General features: G+C 40.2%; 2 protein-coding genes across 7 annotated transcripts in view; one reads left to right on the top strand and one right to left on the bottom strand.

The window, feature by feature from the left end:
- Positions 1-20,686, bottom strand: part of gpx1b (glutathione peroxidase 1b) — a 320,730-nt gene that overhangs the window by 238,606 nt on the left and 61,438 nt on the right. The gene's annotated exons all lie outside the window — the stretch shown is intronic.
- LOC310986461 (protein mono-ADP-ribosyltransferase PARP3-like) lies at positions 3,034-17,049 on the top strand. Of its 6 annotated transcripts, none has more exons than XM_083972379.1 (11): positions 3,034-3,255; positions 3,582-3,798; positions 4,386-4,511; positions 5,262-5,441; positions 6,698-6,833; positions 7,935-8,158; positions 8,663-8,818; positions 8,902-8,988; positions 9,065-9,242; positions 10,137-10,280; positions 15,998-17,049. In XM_083972379.1, the coding sequence occupies exons 2-11, from the start codon at positions 3,601-3,603 to the stop codon at positions 16,171-16,173; spliced, it is 1,605 nt and encodes a 534-aa protein (XP_083828505.1). In that variant the 5' UTR covers positions 3,034-3,255; positions 3,582-3,600; the 3' UTR covers positions 16,174-17,049. The 6 variants fall into 6 exon arrangements, with proteins under 6 accessions (XP_083828505.1, XP_083828510.1, XP_083828508.1 ...); XM_083972384.1 differs by having other exon boundaries at positions 3,096-3,255; positions 3,585-3,798; XM_083972382.1 differs by having other exon boundaries at positions 3,096-3,255; positions 3,561-3,798.

Below are 20,686 nucleotides of genomic sequence, written 5' to 3'. Positions count from 1 at the left end.
TTATCAATGATTGACATGAGTAAATCGACAAAATAAGACCAGGCTAATTCAACGTCAGGTATTAAGGAGACCCTGCTCCAATCAGCAGCATTTAGATCAAATCTGTAACCCTGTTCATTAAAGTGCTTGGTATCACGCTTCGTGATGTAACGAGGTTTAACCTTTGGTATTTTGGTATCCCTGATGGCTGCAATAACACAGTGGTCACTCACGTCATATGGAAATACACTTACAGAGGTATACTTATGAGGATTATTAGTAATGAATAAATCAATCAATGATGATTTCTCAGGACACTTTGGGTTAGGACGAGTGGGGGAATCAATTAATTGTGTGAAATTCATTGCGTTACAGTAAGATTTAAATTCATCTGAGGCTGGTGATAGCCAGTCCCAGTTCAGATCGCCACAAAGGGCTAACTCATTGTCAGGTAGTTTAGAAAGAATATTAGACAAGGAGGACAAGGTTTCTTTGGCTGCAGAAGGAGGTCTGTAGCACCCAACAACAGTAATATAATAGCCCTTAGACAATTCAACCTGTAAACCGAGAATTTCAAACTGATTAGGAATTGACTTTTTTACCAGTACTTTAGTGTGGAATCTACATTTAGAATACACAATTATACCACCACCCCTTTTAATGCGGTCAGCACGACTTATATTGTAACCATTAATAGAAATTTCATTGTCATTAATAGATTTGTTCAACCAACTCTCAGAGATTACAATGATATCGGCATTGGTTGTCTGCGCCCACACTCTAACAAAGTCTATTTTTGGTAGGAGACTTCGGACATTTAAGTGAATAATACCCAAACCTGATCTTGCATTAAAATCAGCAGCAGTTTGAATACAATCTGAATCAGGGCCAGGGTTAGACTGAACATCACCTGATATCATTAACAGTAGCATAATCATGCAACGGATTTTAAACATTTTGATTGAATTGCACTTTAAATATGCATCTGAGCAATGAATTGAAAAGACAAGGGCATCCGTGGGAACAATGAAACATGATTTAAGCGCATAGCAACACATCAAACCAATAGACAGGTGAGCAGGCAACGAAGCAGCAGTTCGACTCGGCGCTTGTGTAAGAGAGTTGGTGCGTAAAGTACACGTTTGGGCGCAGGGTAGAACCGGAGAAACAGAGAGCAGTCTCCCCGGTTCGCTCCCTCGAGTGCGGCCAGCGTAGTCCCAGTATGCCGACGCAAGTAGTAACGCAAAGAGAAGCCGTGTCGGCCCCATAGTCCGTGAGACGTGCGAGCGTGGGAATCGGTGCGCTCAAAGTCACTGTGGTGTGTAAAGTGTGTGTGTGTGTGTATGTGTGTGCGTGTGTGTGGTGGGGGAGGCAGGAGAGCAGAGTGGGGAGAGAGAATACCTGACCGGGGGTGGGAATGACAGGCAGGTAGGGAGGATAGCGGGAGCCAGCGCAGGAGAGGAGCAGGTGAGCAGGACTGCAGGTGAGGACGCCAGCAGGAGACAATCAAAGCAGTGGGGTATGATAATCCATGCAGATTTCCAAAGTTAGTCCATCAGTAAAGCAGGTTAGTCCATCAGAGAAGCAGTAAGAGCAATGTGGAAGAGGTTCAATAAAAAATAGCCACAAAAACGACAATACATTTCACAGAGACAGAGCATGCAGGACAGGGAGCTGCCATCTTGGAGGAGGCTGTTGAAATCTACACCTGCTTGTGAGCACCTTGCATCTTGCACTTTACACTTCCATGCTGTTTATTTATTCATATATTACTCTTTAATCATATTCTATAAGGCTGTTTGAATCTGCCCACTGTGACATGTTATCTGTTGTTTTCCATCTCTGTGTGTGCTGTTGTGTGTTTGAATCCTTTTCCCTGTTTGGGACAATAAAGATACTTTGACTTTTGGGACAATGCAAAGCTCTGAACTCTGAACTGAATCTGAAAATGTAATCAATCATGACCTGAAATTACTATGAAGTACATCAATTATGTAGGTTACAGTATATGGCACCTACACTAACGTAGCAAACAGAAAGGAGAAGAACTCACAATATTATAGTCAATCTGCACGGTACAATAGGTGGAGAGAAAAAAGATGGTGGTGTTATTATGCAAATACATTAACATCCAGTGTAGCAAAATAATAACATTGTTATTTATACTGATTTTGTGTCACATTAAGGTTAAAACATGATTCTGCTAGTAGGCCTACTAGTAGGCTACTAGGCTGCTGCTACTACTAACAGTACAACTACTACACTGAATGAGAATCAGAGAGAACGCACCGCACTGAGGTCTTAGACAGGAGTTACTGACTGGACATACTGTAGTACTACTACTCCTCTGCATTTTCGTTTTGGGACATGACACCTGCAGATAGGCTACAGTGTGTTGTATGTAGGTAGATATGATAACAAAGTCTGGGACCCAGAGATAAACCAGGCGGTTTACTCTACACAGTAGTAGCTAACCCCAATCTCCAATCTCTTTTCACCTTCGGCTACAGCAAAAGTATGAAAAAGAAAGACTCATCACATAAAAAGCAGCTTGTTTTTAGACACTTTTTACTTCTTTCAAGCAGATTTTCACTTGAAATAAGTAGAAAAATCTGATAGTGGAGCAAGTTTTTCTTTCTTATTACAAGCACAAAAAACTTGCTTTCACTGGCAGATTTTTCTACTTATTTCAAGTTCAAAAATTAGTTTGAAACAAGTGAAAATTATATGAAAACAAGTTAATTTTTAGGTGATGAGTCTTATTTTAAGTGGAAAGAGATTAGTTTTGACTAGAAATTAGACATTTTGACGAGAAATAAGACAAATGTTCTTGGAAAGATTTGGGGGTTTTGCAGTGTTTGTGCTGACAAGAAAATATTTTAAACAGTTTATCCTTTACAAACATCTGGTTAGTGAAGTTGACACATTTATAACATAAACCAGGAATCTGAAAGCTGTCAGCTCACCGTGACCGTTGCCTCCCCCAGCAGCAGCAGCGGGGGGGCAGGGGGGAGTCTCCCGCGGCGGGACAGAGGGCAGAGCTCAGCTGGGGCAGGACGCGGGTAGGTGGCGGTGTCGCTGCTCCTTCTCTCCACAGTGGAGCTCCGCCTCTTCCTCTCACTGTACAACCACTGTAAACTTCCTGAATCTCAGTCAGCTGTCCTCAGTCTCTCAGTCTCTGTCTCCAGCTGCAGTGTCCTCTCCTCTGTCCTGTCTCCTCCCGCTGCTTCATCTTCATCTTCATCTTCATCCTCTCACCTGTCCGCAGTGAACCAGGTGAGTTCTGTTCTGCTCTGCAGCCGCTGTCATTCACTTCTTCCTCCGGATCCACAGGGAGAGCTGGTGGGGGGGTTGTCTCGGTTTACTTGTTGTTCCTAAACACATACAAACTATTGTCTTATGCACAGCTCTATGTCATAGCGAGTTCTTATTATTAGATGGTTAATACAGTAACATAATAGGCTACAGTAGCAGTAGGGTCCGGTAACTACTGCGTAATGACAGAGCTGTAGAGTCCGAGGCAGCGCTGCAGCTGACTGAGGAGTAGAGACATGTCTGAGCTTGTCCTAGTCCTGGATCAGGACTGACAGGTCTGTGTGCAGCAGGTTCTTCATCGGGATCATGGCACCAAAGAGACGCGCTGCTTCCGCGGCCAAGGCCAAGGCCGGAGGGAAGAAGGCCAAGCAGCAGCCGGACCAGGACGCACCTCCGCCCAGAGACGCCTTCACCTCGGCCAAGGAGGCGCTGCTGGCCGCGGGGCCGCGCACCGGAGGACGGAGGACGGTGGACGAGCACTGCGGGCTGTGCGGCTCTGGAGAGGTGAGGGGAGGGGGGGGTTAAAGGTTATTACTGTGTCATATAAAAGTTTGTCCTCCCAAAAGACATGAAGTTGCAGACAGAGGTGGGTAGAGTAGCCACATTGTTTTACTCAAGTAGCCTAAGAGTAGCCTACTATAGGCTACTTTAGAATAATGTTACTCAAGTAAAAGGAAAAAGCCATTCAAACATTTACTTGGTGAAAAAGCTACTCTGGTACTGAGTAACTGCTGAGTAACCTCTGATTTGTTCATTTAAAGGGACAACAAGGAGTTTCTCCATCAGCAGAACGAAAAATTCCGCGACAATAAAAAAGTCTCATATTAATGTGGATGAATCTACGTTACCACTTGTTAATGGTCCATTTTAGATAAATATATCGTTTTGTCTCTATATATAAATATATATAAAATAGCAATGAACAAATTCAGATAGGCCAAAGAACAACATTTAACAACTAAGACAATATGATTTTTTTTTACAAAGTAACATAAATTAATGATGAAAATATTGAAAAAGAGTGTTTCATGTTTAACTTTATTGGAGATAATTTCATCTTCTACTTTGTGTGTGTGTGTTGTCTCCACCAGGTGTATGAGGACTATGACTGCATGCTCAATCAGACCAACGTTGGACAAAACAATAACAAGTTTTATGTCATTCAAATTATTGAAGAAAACAACACGTTCTACTCCTGGAACAGATGGGGCAGAGTGGTGAGTTCAACCTGCACATTTTTATTACTGTATTTAAAGGGATAGTTCAACATTTTTGGCAAATTGGCCCATTGCCACAATCCCTATAGTCATAGCAGTAGGTTCGTTACCTTTAATTGTCGGTGCAAGCTATTTTTAGAACGGTGGAGCAGAGCCGTGAGCTGCTCAGAGCTACGCTACGGAGGCTCATTATGGGATTTCTTGGTTTCCCTCATCAAACTCATCAAATACACAATCCAACAACTCCACAACACTCTGGTGGACAAGTTGTGAGCTGCACATTCACCACGCTATGAGATAATAACACAACGTTACCACACAGAGTTGTTTTAGAGGTAAATTCATGTAAAACCACTGATGCACGTTGCCTTCAGGGACAGTTTTTCATCAACAGTCTCTGTATTTCCCTCTACAACAACTCTGTGTGGTAACGTTGTGTTATTATCTCATAGCGTGGTGAATGTGCAGCTCACAACTTGTCCACCAGAGTTTGATGAGGGAAACCAAGAAACCAAGAAATCCCATAATGAGCCTCCGTAGCGTAGCTCTGAGCAGCTCACGGCTCTGCTCCGCCGTTCTAAAAACAGCTTGCACCGACAATTAAATGTAACAAACCTACTGCTATGACTATAGGGATTATGGCAATGGGCCAATTTGCCAAAATGTTGAACTGTCCCTTTAAACTGTGATGTGGAAGTCCCTGTGGGGGTTGGATTCTGGATAACCTTTCTCCTTCTGGTCTGGATCCAGGGTGAAGTGGGACAGTCCAAACTCAACACGTTTGATAAGGTCGATAAGGCCGTCAAGGACTTTGAGAAAAAGTTTAAAGACAAGACGAAGAACAACTGGAGCGACCGGGAGGCCTTCGTGTCCCACCCTGGGAAATACACTCTGATCGAAGTGGACGGAGAGCAGGACGCTGAGGTCAAGGTGCGTTCAAGTCGCACTGGAACAAAGATTATAAATGAGTAGAATAGATGTGTTAAAGCAGAAGTCGTTTTGGCTAATGCTGCGTTCCAGGCAGGCTTTTGAAACCGTAAATTACAGCTTCAAGTCACAACTTACGACTTTGTAACGTTCCAGGCAACCCACTCGTGTTTCTCCGACCTGTTTTACCTGTGAAAGTCACTATAACGGCCACTCGTAACTTCTGACCCGTGAACTCGTACCAGATCGAACTGGTACGATTTCACAGGTCGGAAAAACACGAGTTACGGGCTGCCCTGAACGCACCATAACAGTCCTCGTCCCTACGTCACCACATTCAGGCGCATCCCTTGGCTGCACACACAGAGAGGACTGCCCCTTTATGCCGTTCTCTCTCCTCATTGGATAAAGGTTGTAGGATACAAGGAAAGTTTTCTCCTGGGCTCAGAGCAGAGCAGAGTGACTGACAGACCCGTGTTTCAGACCAAACACTCTATAGAAGTGATTGCTGTCGGAAGATACAACTATTTAAAACTTATATTAACACAAAAATACCGCTTACTTCTGCTTTAAAGGTAGGGTCTGGAGTTTTGTTCGTTGCACTTTGTAAACAAAACACTGAAACTCATCCCCTCCTCTCGGGCTAAGCTGTGTAGCCTCCTGCCCCAGACAGCAGCAGTTGTCATGACAACAAAGGAAAGGAAATACAGTCTGAAAGAACTGCTGGAGCCGTGGGCCGATAGCCGAAGTTAGCATCGAGCTAGCTCACCACAACGGCCCTAATACGTGTTACCAGTGTCGGTGACGGTGGGGAATCGGTCCGTGGCTCCAGTGCTTCACTCAGACTGTATTTATTTTACTTTGTTGTCCTGACTGCTGCTGCTGCTGAGAGAGAGAGAGACTCAGTAGCATCAGAGACAGCTAGTGCGGCTAGCAGCCCTGAGCTACTACTCTGCTGCACGTAGCTTCACCTGAGCTCTGTCATTGGCTGGAGAGAAAACACAGACTCTCTCGCCATAGATATCTATGCTCTCTGGCGACTCTCTAGCTCCACCCAGAAACGTCCACGTGCACAACAAAACCTGAACAAAACAGAGCAAAAGACCAGAATACAGGCAGACACAGCCCCCCCCACACAGGACTAGAAGCCCATAGGTGACGATTAAGACGGATTTCATTTGTATAATGTTTATTTTTGGGCACAAAACTCCAGACCCAACCTTTAAGATATGAAACTGTGGCTGGGTGTGTTCCTGCAGGTGGACAGTGTTGATGGAGCGACGGTCGTCAGGAAGAACGTGCTGCCCTGCAGCCTGGACAAAGCTACGGAGCATCTCATCCAGCTCATCTTCAGCAACGACATGTTCCAGGAGGCCATGGAGGGCATGAACCTCGGTGGGTGTGTTTCACTGGACTGATTCTGTGCATTCCTATTCCTATTCATGCAGTCTGAAGTTCAGTCAACACTAATACCTGTTCTGTAGCATAGACGTAGTCAACAGCACTGAACATGCTGCTAATGCCTTTATGTTGTAATGTATGTTTAGTTTGACTCATAAAGGAATGCAGGGAACTCCCACAGTGCTGCTGTGAGTGACATGCAAACGACACAAAGTCTCCCTCACTCAACTATTTACATACATCTGATTTGTGTCTTGAGCTTTGGTAACACAATCCTGACGACGACCAGGGCCGTTGCTAGGAATTCTGGGCCCCCTTAAAGAATACTAAAGTGGGCCCCTCCCCCTAACTTTCCCTTTTTTTTTTTTCTTAGACTACGTACGTATTATCGTTTTTTATAGCCTTCTTTGTTTTGATGCTAATGCAGCATTACACTGCAAAAACTCAAGTATCTTAGCAAGAATATTTGTCTTATTTCTAGTCAAAATGTAATTTCTAGTCAAAACAAATCTCATTCTACTTAAAATAAGACTCATCATATTAAAAGCAGCTTGTTTTTAGACACTTTTTACTCCTTTCAAGCAGATTTTCACTTGGAATAAGTAGAATAAATCTGATAGTGGAGCAAGTTTTTCTTCCTTATTACAAGCACAAAAAACTTATTTTCACTGGCAGATTTTTCTATTTATTGTGAATTTAAAAAATTATCCAAAAACAAGTTAACTTTTAGGTAATGAGTCTTATTTTAAGTGGAAAGAGATTAGTTTTGACTAGAAATGAGACATTTGGACAAGAAATAAGACAAATATTCTTGGAAAGATGTAGAGTTTTTACAGTGTACTATGAGTATTAGTCAGGGTCTTACGCAGAATAAATCAGTCATACAAAGATTAGACAACTGGGGTTTTTTATGGGCCCCACTGGGCGCTGGGCCCCTAGAGTTATCATCACCTTTCTCCCCTATACAACGGCCCTGACGACGACATGTTTGTTTTCCAACACCTGGAAGTAGCTGAGGAAATGGTGAAGGTCGTTTAATGATGGTAAGAACCAGACTAACCGGTGTGGATGTGTATCTGTGTTTGTGTCATCCAGACATCAAGAAGATGCCTTTGGGGAAACTCAGCAAGCTGCAGATTGCAAAGGGCTTCGAGGTGTTGGAGGAAATCGAAGGAGCCATGAACCAACGAGGAGGACGATCCCGTCTGGAGGAACTCTCCTCCAAGTTCTTCACCACGGTGCCGCACAACTTTGGCCGGAACCGACCGCCGGTCATCGACAGCAAGGAGATCGTGGAGAAGAAGAAGGAGATGCTGATGGTGAGGTTTCTCCTCAGCTTCCTGCTGGTCTGTCTGTCTGCTCTGCAAAAAATCTAATATCTTACCAAGAATATTTGTCTCATTTCTAGTCAAAACTAATCACATTCTACTTAAAATAAGACTCATCACATTAAAAGCAGCGTGTTTTTAGACACTTTTTACTTCTTTCAAGCAGATTTTCACTTGAAATAAGTAGAAAAATCTGATAGTGGAGCAAGTTTTTCTTTCTTATTACAAACACAAAAAACTTGCTTTCACTGGCAGATTTTTCTACTTATTTCAAGTGAAAATTAGTTTGAAACAAGTGAAAATGATCTAAAAACAAGTTAATTTTTAGGTGATGAGTCTTATTTAAAGTGGAAACAGTTTAGTTTTGAATAGAAATGAGACACTTGACAAGAAATAAGACAAATATTCTTGGAAAGATGTAGAGTTTTTGCAGTGTGTGCTGTTCTCAGCCCTGAAGTCTCTCTGGTTCTTCTTCCTGCTCTTCTACCTGTGAAGGTACTCGCCGACATCGAGCTGGCCCAGACTCTGAAGTCAGAGACGGAGAAGGCTCAGGAGGAGATGATAGAGACCGTCCCTCATCCTCGAGACCAGGACTACCAGTCGCTGAAGTGCAGACTGACTCTGATGGACAAGAAGGCAGAGACCTTCAAGGTCGGAACGTGTGTCTGAACGGATGTTTCTTCCTGTTAAAGTGTTTCTTGTGTCCTCACTTGAACTTGTTCCTGCTCTTACAGATCATAGAAAAGTACTTGAAGGCCACCGCTGGTACCTACCAGGAACCAAAGATTCTCAACGTTTGGGAAGTGGACCGAGAGGCCGAGGTAAGAGCCACAGCCAGTAGTCCTGTTGAATGTACCGGATGCTGGACTCCTGTGATACACATCCTGCTCTTCACAGGGCGAGCGCTTCAGTCAGAACGACGAGCTGGAGAACCGGCGTCTGCTGTGGCACGGCACCAACATCGCAGTGGTGGCGGCCATCTTGAAGAGCGGCCTGAGGATCATGCCTCATTCAGGAGGACGCGTGGGCCGGGGAATCTACTTCGCATCTGAGAACAGCAAGTCTGCATGTTATGGTGAGTCTTAACCCTAATACCCCGGGGGCAAAGCAAAAAAACAGACACGGAGCGTTGTAAAAGGTTTGACACCAGAAATGATCTCTAGGAACGTGAAGGATTAAAACCTGGGTGGACAACCCGGTCAACAACATAATTTTACCAGCCAAAGCCCCTTTCTTGGGTAGTTTTGCTGGTGAAATTATGTAAATGCCAATATGTAGGTAGCCTACTCCAATGGCATAAATAGTCATACAACTATAAAACTTGGCAGAGAGTATCTTGACACGTAGGTGGAGGCAGGAAAAAAAGATTCTGGGGTTTGTTGCAACTCAATTTTAAGATATCACCCTCAACATCCCAAAAAAGACCAAAAAAAGTACTTTATGGAGAATATCTATGCCTAACATGTATATAGAAAACTTCCTTAATTCATAAACTTCCATTTGAGTCCAAGAGCCTTTCTACTAGCTACTGGAAAGCTACAGGCTGTCTCCAAACAATGCAACACCTATTGTGAAAAACTCCATGTTAACTGACCTGATCAGAAACCATTCTGTTTCTGGTCTCCTCAAAGTGAACAGAGAGATAGAGAAGACCGTTGGCCACAGCAAGTGGGGCTTTGGAGATAGAAAGGCTATCTTGGACTCAAATGGAAGCTTATGAATTAAGGAAGTTTTCTATATGTACATGTTTTCATGCCTCCCCCTATGTGTCAAGATACTCTCTGCCAATTTTTATAGTTGTATGACTATTTATGCCATTGTAGTACCTACTGTAAATATTTGCATTTACATAATTTCGCCAGCTAAACGACCCAAGAAGAGGGGTTTTGGCCCCTGTAGCTTTGATGATAATGATGATACCAAGGTGTCAGACACATCTCATTTTCTGTCTTTTATTTATCTTTTTTAGTGCGCACGTCTAAAAACACTGGAGTGATGTTTCTGAGTGAAGTGGCTCTGGGCAAAGAACACACCATCACCACGGACGACTCTTCTCTGAGGAAAGCTCCAGCCGGCAGCGACAGCGTGGTGGCACGAGGACAAGAGGAGCCAGGTACAAGTTACAACTCCTCACATGGGCTCATCTGGACTCAACTGAACTGAATTGAAAGTAGTTTATCAACCCCAGAGAAGGAAATCTACATGTCACCATGTGCAGGACACACAACACACAACGTGACAACATCAAATCTCAGGCAATACAGATAAGTGCACTGCAAAGCATCACTTAGCATAGCACTCAACCAATCAACAACAGTGTTCATTAAAATGAGGTTTTCATCACAACATTTGACAAAGCTGCGTCTATTTCTCTTAACCCTCCTGTTGTTCTTCTGGGTCAAATTGGCCCAGTCTGTTCCCTTCCTCCATCCTTCCTTCTTTCCTTCTTTCCTTCCTTCCTTCGTCCTTGCTTCCTGTTTTGACCCAGTTAACCCAATCTGTTCCCTCCCTCCTTCTATCTTTCCTTCCCTTTTCCCTTCCTTCTTTCCTCCCTTCTTTCCTTCTTCTTCCTTCTTTGAACAAATCTATCCCCTCCCTCCCCTTTCCTTCCTTTTTCCCTTCCTTCTTTCCACAATCCATTTTCCCTCTCTGCCTTCCTTCCTTCCTTCCTTCCTTCCTTCCTTCCTTCCTTCCTTCCTTCCTTCCTTCCTTCCTTCCTTCCTTCGTCCTTCCTTCCTGACCCAATTGACCCAATCTGTTCCCTCCCTCCTTCTATCTTTCCTTCCTTTTTCCCTTCCTTCTTTCCACAATCCATTTTCCCTCTCTGCCTTCCTTCCTTCCTTCCTTCCTTCCTTCCTTCCTTCCTTCCTTCCTTCCTTCCTTCCTTCCTTCCTTCCTTCCTTCCTTCCTCCCTTCTTTCCTTCCTTCCTTCCTTCCTTCCTTCCTTCCTTCCTTCCTTCCTTCGTTCCTTCCTTCCTTCCTTCCTTCCTTCCTTCCTTCCTTCCTTCCTCCCTTCCTCCCTTCTTTCCTTCCTTCCTTCCTTCCTTCCTTCCTTCCTTCCTTCCTTCCTTCCTCCCTTCTTTCCTTCCTTCCTTCCTTCCTTCCTTCCTTCCTTCCTTCCTGACCCAGTTGACCCAATCTGTTCCCTCCCTTCTATATTTCCTTCCTTTTTCCCTTCCTACTTTCCTCCCATCTTTCCCATTGTCCTTCCTTCCTTCCTTCCTTCCTTCCTTCCTTCCTTCCTTCCTTCCTTCCTTCCTTCCTTCCTTGACCCAGGAGGACAACAGGAGGGTTAAGTCGGGTGTGTGTTTGTCTCCAGTGATGTGAAGTGCAGAGTCATCAGAACATTGTTGTAGGTGGAAAGTCAGAAGAAACTAGACTTGACCTCCAGTCCGAGGTATAAAGTGAATAAAAAGGGGGGCTGGTTTGATTTGGTTTGGTGTAAAAGCGTCCGTCCCCAGTCAGGACAAAGTTGCAGAGAAACTCAAGACAAACATCCAGTTCGTGTTCAGCATCATGTTATTTATTTATTTATTTCGGACATGTTAATTGAATCAGACTTGATTTGATTTTGATTTGATTTATTTATTTAGCACAATTTTAAAAACAGTGCAAGGAGGGAACGAAGCCTGGAAGGCTTGTACAAAGTTCCACTCCCATTCATCATAGAATTACATTAACTCAAGATAAACAATGAGAAATACAGAAAAATAAAATTAGAAATGAAACATTAACATGTACAGTGCAACACAAACAAACAAAAGAAAAAGGATGCATAATTTACATTAACAGAAAAATAACACTGAAGATTATGACATGAGGTGTTTTTTCAGTAACTTTCTAAAGGATGTATAAGATGTTGTTGACCTCAGAACCACATCTAAACCATTCCAAAGTTTTGGACCTCTAAAAGTAATATTAACTTGATGCCCAGATGTTCGGCAGAAGGGTAAATGAAGATTGCCACTATGCCTAGTTGAATATGAATGGAGGTCAGATGAAAAAGAAAAAAAATGTTGAAAAGTGTCAGGAAGATTTTGTTTAGCGTTGATAAACTTATGCACAAACAAGCATGAATGGAAGACATTAAGTTTATGAATGGGCAATATTGAATATTTCATAAATAGGGGTGCAGATGGTTCTAGTCTACTGGAGCGAGAGATCGTTCTTAGAAATCTTTTCTGAATTAACAGTAATTTGTTCAGGTAAGTTGGATGAGTTGCAGACCAGACAATATTACAATAATTCAAATATGGAAATAAAAAACTATAATATAAAGTCACATGAGCAGACGAATTGATCAGAGGAGAAACCTTTTTCAGTATACCAAGCATTTTCATTGATCTTTTGCAAACTTGATTGATATGATTATTCCAGTTTAGACCTTCATCCAAAGTAACACCTAGAAAAGTGGTGTAAGGTACTTGGAGGATTTCAACTCCATTAATTAGTATTTTGGCTTCTTCTTTTGCGTGAGATTTGTTTTTGTTGCAGAAGATCATGAAGTTACATTTATTTACGTTGAGAGTTAGCTTATTGATCTGGCACCAGTTTGAAACAGTTGCTAATTCATCATTTACACATGCAATGAGAGACTTGAAGTCATCATGAATAGCTATAAGACTAGTGTCGTCGGCAAATAATAAGGGGAGGAAGTTATTACATGATCTAGGCAAGTCATTAATATAAATCAGAAATAATAAAGGGCCCAGGATCGACCCCTGTGGGACTCCAAAAAGAATACTTGATTTGGTAGATGAAACACCATTAAAATAAACAAACTGCTCTCTATTGTAGAGGTAATTGATCAGCCAATTTAGAGCAACATTCTGGATTCCATATCTATTGAGCTTTGAGATGAGAATTTTATGATTGACGGTATCAAATGCTTTACTGAAATCAAGAAAAACACAAAGGGCAATTTTTTTACCATCCAGTGCTGAGGATATGTTGTTGACTAATTGTAGCAATGCATGCTCAGTGGAATATTTCCTGCGAAATCCATATTGATGGTCATACAGTATATTGTTAGCAACTAAGTGCTTGGAAATTCTTACATATACCAATTTTTCCACAATCTTAGAGAAACATGGTAATATGGATATTGGGCGATAGTTGCCAAAGTCCTTTGTATTACCAGATTTAAATATTGGTATGACTTTCGCAATTTTGAGTTCTTGGGGGACGATACCAGACTGAAGAGATAAAGCAAAAAGATGGGTTAGAGGATGGATAATGTGGTCTATTGTTTCTTTCACAAGACTGCTTTTAATACCATCATGTCCTTGAGCAGTGTTCTTTAGGTTCTTAATAATTTCATACACTTCTTCAGCACTGGGGGGATCAAAACTAGAGAGTGGTGAGAATGTACCTTTAATGAAACTACATGGGTTCACATCAGAGTCCTTTATGTTAGATGCCAAGGAAGAGCTCACATTAACAAAAAACTCATTGAAACCCTCAGCTATATCTCTCGGGTCACTAAGAGGTCTGACCTTTCCTAACATCTCAGCAGGTACAGTAGCTGGAGTTTTTTTGCGATTAAGTAATTGGTTGATGAGGTTCCAGGTTGACTTAATGTCATTTGAAGCCTGAGTAAATTTATCAGCATAAAATGTTTTTTTTACCTTCCTTATTGATAGAGTAAATTTGTTTTTATATTTCTTGTATATTTTCAGATTCTCAGGAGTAGGGTTACTAATGGCTTTCCTATAAAGTTTATTTTTTTTGCGAGAGCACTTTTTTAGCTCATCCGTTATCCAGGGTTTCCCTTTGTATGAGTTATTCTTATCTTTTGAGGTGACCAATGGAAAGCAGGACTCCAGGGTTGAATTAAAAACAGTATAAAATAACCTATAGGCTTCATTAACATCTTGTGACTTCAGAACCTCATCCCAAGACACAGCACTGATCAAGGACTTAAAGGACTCCATGTACTGTTTGGTAAATTTACGATATTTAGTTTGGATATGATCGGAGTTGTAGCGTCTACACTTTCCTTTAGTATGTATTATCTGAAATACGGGGAGATGATCTGAAATATCTGACATTAATAAACCTGAGGTAATTTGGAAATCCAAAGAGTTGAATAAGATGTTATCAATGAGTGAAGCTGAAGATCTAGTGATCCGAGAGGGCCTAAGAATTATTGGGAAAAAATAAGTGGAATATAATGTGTTCAGAAAATCAACTGTAGATGGTAATTCACTCTTAAGCAAATCAATGTTAAAATCACCCAGTAGTACACACATTTTATGTTCCTTAGTTATAATTTCCAAAGTGGAGTAAAGAGCTTCATTGAATATGCTCAGGTCAGTATCCGGTGGTCTGTAGATACAACCAATTATAATAGTTTTCCCATTAAAGGGACGGCAAGACGAGATTTCAATAAACACAGATTCCACTGAGGCACTTTCTAGGAGGACACTCAGTTCAATTCTGGGGGCGAAGTTAAAATTTTTGGACACATATAAAGAAACACCTCCTCCCACTTTGGTCTTTCTGCAAGAATGAATAGCATTATACTGGGATATGGGATAGAGATCTGTAATATCATCTTTCAACCAGGTTTCAGAGAATGCTATAACTGAAAAGGAATGTGTCAAAGTTGACAGATATAATTTTAGATGATCATAATTTTTTGGCAAGCTGCGAACGTTTAAGTGCAAAGAGGAAAAAGTTTGTGGTACAGAAAAATCACCATGTATAAGAGTATGAAACAAATCATTAAACTGATCTTCAGAGAAATATTCACAAGAGTGTGAAATATTGTTTGAATTTAAAAGATTTACATCAGGGTTAAAAAGTTCATCATAGATACCACTTTTATCAGTATTTAGCTCAAATGGATTGAAAGTTAAGAAATCAATTTCAGGGGGGATAGACTCCCCAACATTTATGGGTGATAGGTGACTGGACGACATGATGTAAATTTGTCACATGGTCATGATTAAAAAAGCCACAACAATCACAGAATTACACACAATTTCAGTTACACAATACAAGCACATGACCGAAAGGGAAAACAGGAGAAGCATAAAGCTGATCAGGTCCCGCCCCGATTACCTTTCAGAATACATTCATTTCATCACAGTTTTTCTTTCTTAGCTTAGTGATACAACAGCAGAGCTGCGGTCTGGACTCAGCCAGTCCAGAATAACGTTAAACCTCTTTCTCTGGGTTTAGATCCATTTATAATTGTCTAGAATAGAGTTTTGTATTTCTTTTTTTAAAAGCCCACAAGTTTATTGATTTGTTAACCTCATCATCTAGTTTGTTCCACTGTTTGACACCAGTGACTGAGATAGAAAAGGATTTTAGCCTATTTCTCACTCTCCTCTGCCTAAATAACATGTTTCCTTTTAGATTGTGTCACTTCTCTGTCTATGAACAAACCTTGTAAGTTATGCAGAAGGTCCCTGTTTGCAGCCCTGTACGTAATCTGCAGAGTTTTGTAGTTGATGAAGTCGTGTAGTTTGAGGATTTTTGCATTGATGAACAGCTGGTTTGTGTGTTTCTGTAATGGGCAGAAGTGTGAACAGGGGGTGCGTGACACTTCTGCACAGTATTGCAAATGTGGTGATACTGATGCTGAATATATTACATGGAGTGACTTCTGATTTAATATTTTTTTAGCTTTCCATAGTACGAACACACTACTGGCCAATGTTTTGCAAGTGTTTTATGTGTGGTCTCCAACTTAACATATCGTCGATAATTATTACACATTAGGGGTTATTTTGTTCCTAACGTGTAAAAATGAAGTGCTGTGTTGAATTCTGCTGCATCGCTTGTTTGGTGAAGTTGTGCCGTCTTGTCTTGTCTTCTCAGATCCGTCCAAGGACGTGGTCATCACCCTGGAGGGCAAGAAGGTCTCCGTCCCTCAGGGGAAACCCGTCAAACAGCCGCAGTTCAAGAACAGCTCCTTCGGCAACAGTGAATATCTCATCTACAAGGAGAACCAGTGTCGCCTCCGCTTCCTGCTGGAGCTCAACATGTGGCACTGAGAGCAGCAGTCTGGCTTCTCTCTTTTCTAATCTGCTATCTTCTTCCTGATATCGCTGGTTGTGTGGATGCTCATTGCTCCCACTGTAAGTGAAGTATACTTCCCTGTGCCTTATATTTTACCCACTATACAACCTCCGTTATTGACAAACTGTAGAAGTGGGCGACCTTTCGCTCTTCTCCCAGGTTTTTACTTCATCTTGGTTTTTTAAATCTTTTTAAAATGTCTCTAAATATTTGCACTATTTTGATTTTGAGACGTTCCGTTTGTTCTGTTTGAACTCACTACACTTACATGTTGCACTATTTAATCTAAGAGAAAATTAGAAATATAAACATCTCAGATCTATAAGAAGAGTTTACAGCTTTCTGTTGCATGAATCATGTTCTGTAGTAAAACAGAAATAGAGATGGTACCATGGAAATGTTTACAGGTGGAAGTTTGAGATTAGGTTTGTGGATAATGTATAAGTACTGTTAAAAACTGAATATTTTATCAGACTGTTCAGAGATTCAGAAAGTTCCTAAGTAGAGTAAATTAATATATTTGATTTGATTTGATTTGATTTATTTCACACACAATTTATATCCTGTAAATCAAGAATAAATCCTCAGATTTACCTCCAGCTACACGGTGTAGTACCACGTGTCGCCACGTGGTGTCAGTAGTGAGTCAGTGGAACTGCCCCTACAACATCTATTCATAAAGACTCAGAGGGGTCTGTCTGGTGGTGGTAGGACTATATACATCATAACATCCCATAATAATAAGTCAATGTTCTTTTCAATGTTCTTTTAAGGGCTGTGATAGAAGTGAGTGTGTGTAACACAGAGCTTTGAAACCGTGTGCATCTGAAAATAAAGTGCTCTTCAACAACCTGAAATGAAAAGTGCTTTTATTATGAATCATATTTTAGACATTTCATCTTTCTCTCCTCTTCCTTTATCTCTGTTTATTAGAGACTCTAAATAAGACGCCTCCTCCCACTGTGATTGGCTGAGGAGCTGTGTAAGTTAAATATGTTATTGGACCAATGATTAATCAGTAAATTTAAGTTCCCTCCAACTTGTTTCAGTGTTTTTCCCTTTTGGATGTTGAGTGTCACGTATCGGTCGATGTTCAGTATTGATGTGTTTCATATCCTGCTGATCTGCAGTAATAAAATAAATCTGCATGACAGTAATGATGTTAATGTGCAAGTAAATGAAGTATTTCCAAATTAACATTCGGTGAAGCCAACTGGAAATAGGCTACATCTTATTATATAGTCATCTTGTTATGAATATTGACTATTGACTATTGATCCTGCTGACCCTTTGAGGAAGTTTCCAGTTCTACTGAAATGAGGGATGAATGTGAGTCTTTGTTATGAATGAATGAATGAATTTATCACAGTTTATATGTTGTTATATTATTGCTAATAATATGAACACTGCAAAAACTCAAAAACTTTCCAAGAATATTTGTCTTATTTCTTGTCAAAATGTCTCATTTTTAGTCAAAACTAAACTCTTTCCACTTAAAATAAGACTCATCAACCTAAACATTTTCAATTGAAATAAGTAGAAAAATCTGCCAGTGAAAGGAAGTTTTTTGTGCTTGTAATAAGAAAGAAAAACTTGCTCCACTATCAGATTTTTCTACTTATTTCAAGTGGAAAATTTGCTTGAAAAAAGTAAAAGTGTCTAAAAACAAGCTACTTTTTATGTGATGAGTCTTGTTTTAAGTAGAATGAGATTTATTTTGACTAGAAATAAGACAAATATTCTTGGTAAGATTTTGAATTTTTGCAGTGAATGCACAAATATCCATATAAATATTTAATGTGCATACATGACTAAAAAAATATATACAGTATACTAGATAAATAATATAAATATATATATATATATATATATATATATATATAGGCTACTACATACATAAAAAATATATAAAATACACATACACTACATAAATATCCATATAAATATATAATATAGCTACTACATAAATATCTAACATATGTTAATTTATTTATGTCCCTCATCACACTCCCAGTTAAAGCAGAAGTGAGTGGTCCGGTCGTTTTCGCTAATGCTGCGTTCCAGGCAGGCTTTTGAAATCGTAAATTACAGCTTCAAGTCACAACTTACGACTTTGTAGCGTTCCAGGCAACCCACTCGTGTTTTTCCGACCTGTTTTACCTGTGAAAGTCACTATAACGGCCACTCGTAACTTCTGACCTGTGAACTCGTACCAGATCGAACTGGTACGACTTCACAGGTCGGAAAAACACCAGTTATGGGTTGCCTTGAACGCACCATAACAGTCCTCGTCCCTACGTCACCACATTCACGGCGTCCCTTGGCTGCACACACAGCCCTGCATGCCGTTCTCTCTCCTCATTGGATAAAAACTGTAGGATACGATAAATGTTTTCTCTTCGGCTCAGAGCAGAGCAGAGGGACTGAGAGACCCGTGTTTCAGTCCAAACACTCTATGTAAGTGATTGCTGTCGGAAGATATAACTATTTAAGACTTATATTAACACAAATATATCACTCACTTCTGCTTTAACACACTTCCTATCCTCTTCCATATCTGCCTATTTAGAAATAATTTTTAGTATCTTTTTTTAAATACATTTATGTTTTTACTTTGTTTTATCTCAAAAAAAAAAAAAAAAAAAAAAAAACTCAACCAGGAAAAACAACTTTTCATTCAAGTATTTTTTTGATTGATTGTTTTTATTTCGTATGAATGACAGACATACATACATACGAAACGGATAGGTAAGAAGTCAAAGGCTTATGAGGAACCTCCCCCCTTGCAACTGTTACATTTATAATCAATCATGGTGTAGAGACAATATCACTAAGGTGGTCTGCCTATCTAAACTGGGATTATTTTATATTTCTTATCATATGTTTATCAAGCTGTTGTATTGCATTGTACAATGTTAAATCATGTTAAACCATGTTTGTATTTATTATGTATGAACGACTTTTGTACCTCATAAATGTAGCTATGCTCATTAGCTTAGAACTGTAGTCGGAGAATGCCGCCCTACAAGCCCCTGGAGGGTTTTTTGGCATTCCCCTTCACATTGTTTTGGATTTTATATGTTATATCTTTTTTAACTTTGATATGTGAAAATAAATAAACAAACAAACAAACAAACAAGGTACTTACATATAATACAGAGACAAGTTTGAAGACATGATTCAGTAAGCAGACATTGTTAAATAAGAAAATCAGACGAGTATGGGTTGCTTTGGCAAAATTCATAGGATAATTCATACCTCACACTTTATGAGAAATGAGGAATAGCTTTCTTAAAGCAATTTCATAAACAAGGAAGAACAATGATTAACTTAATTTCACCGATGTCTATAATAACTGTGAATACAATAAATTTACATGAACACATTTGGTTCAATCATCATGTACAAAACACACAAAGCCTTAAAGCTACGAGCCAACATCAAAACCTTCATACTCCGAAATACATAAACCTTCAAAGACCCTTTCCCTGCCCCTACGCATCCAAGATCTGTCCATATCCTTCAAGTTTAGATTTTTTTTTTTTTATTTATTTACTTTTTATTGGTTTTTTTAATACACATACAATATGTGCCAACAGGGCACAAAAACACACAGGTTAACAAAACGTAACATGACAAGGGGAGGATTTGTTCATTAAGTGGAGTCGAGCATAAACACATCATACATAAAAGGATGTTTCTTGAGGATATGGAGCAAAACATTTCTTAATCAAGAGTTTAGCCTTATCTTTGTGATCTATATGAAATCAGGTCTTACAGTTGACACGTAGCTGAGTCATTTCAACCAGTTCTCTTCAAAAATATCATATTGGTTTTTGAGTTTGAATGTAATTCTCTCCATAACATATATATTATAAATGATATCAATCCTTTCATTAATTGTTGGTTTGTCTTTTTTAAACCACTTTCTGGTCAGAGCCTTTTTACACCCCACTAGCAACACTCTCAGAAGGTATTTGTCTCTCTTTGGAAGGTCAAGTCCATCCAGATCACATAGGTATATGACTTTGAAATTTAAAAACATTTTCCTTTTGAAAACATCCTCCAGGACTCCAATAATCTCTCTCCAAAATGGAGTCACAGAGGGACAGTTCCAGAAGATATGGAAATGGTTTGCTGAAGTATTCCCACAGGATCTCCAACAGGCAGTCTGATTTGAATAGTTGGTCTTTTGTGCAGGAGTACGAAAGAATCGAGTCAAAGTTTAGATTTTATAATCATTTTTTTGATAAATATTCTTACTTATTTTAATCTCACCTGGTAAGTACCAGTACTTTATTTTACAGCAGCTTGTTGTCTGTCTCCCATTAAACCTGGTGGCAATTAGGACCCAGCAGGGACGACCGAGCTCTGGAGGGGGATACAGTGGAGTGTGTGTCTGTTTGAAAGAAGAAACACACACACACACACACACACATATATACACACACACACAAACACACACAATCACACAGAATACAATGTGTG

The sequence above is a fragment of the Trachurus trachurus genome (genome assembly GCF_905171665.1).
Source record: "Trachurus trachurus genome assembly, chromosome: 5".
Lineage (NCBI taxonomy): Eukaryota > Metazoa > Chordata > Actinopteri > Carangiformes > Carangidae > Trachurus > Trachurus trachurus.
Note: the sequence above shows the minus strand (reverse complement) of the source record. Positions and strands in the feature narration are given on the sequence as shown.

What these genes read in the sequence shown, in the direction of transcription:
- LOC310986461 (XM_083972379.1), top strand. Translation starts at nt 3,601, where the DNA reads ATGGCACCAAAGAGACGCGCTGCTTCCGCGGCCAAGGCCAAGGCCGGA. An exon ending in GGCTGTGCGGCTCTGGAGAG is followed by an intron (nt 3,799 to 4,385) that starts GTGAGGGGAGGG and finishes TGTCTCCACCAG; the next exon opens with GTGTATGAGGACTATGACTG. An exon ending in AGAAGAAGGAGATGCTGATG is followed by an intron (nt 8,159 to 8,662) that starts GTGAGGTTTCTC and finishes CTACCTGTGAAG; the next exon opens with GTACTCGCCGACATCGAGCT.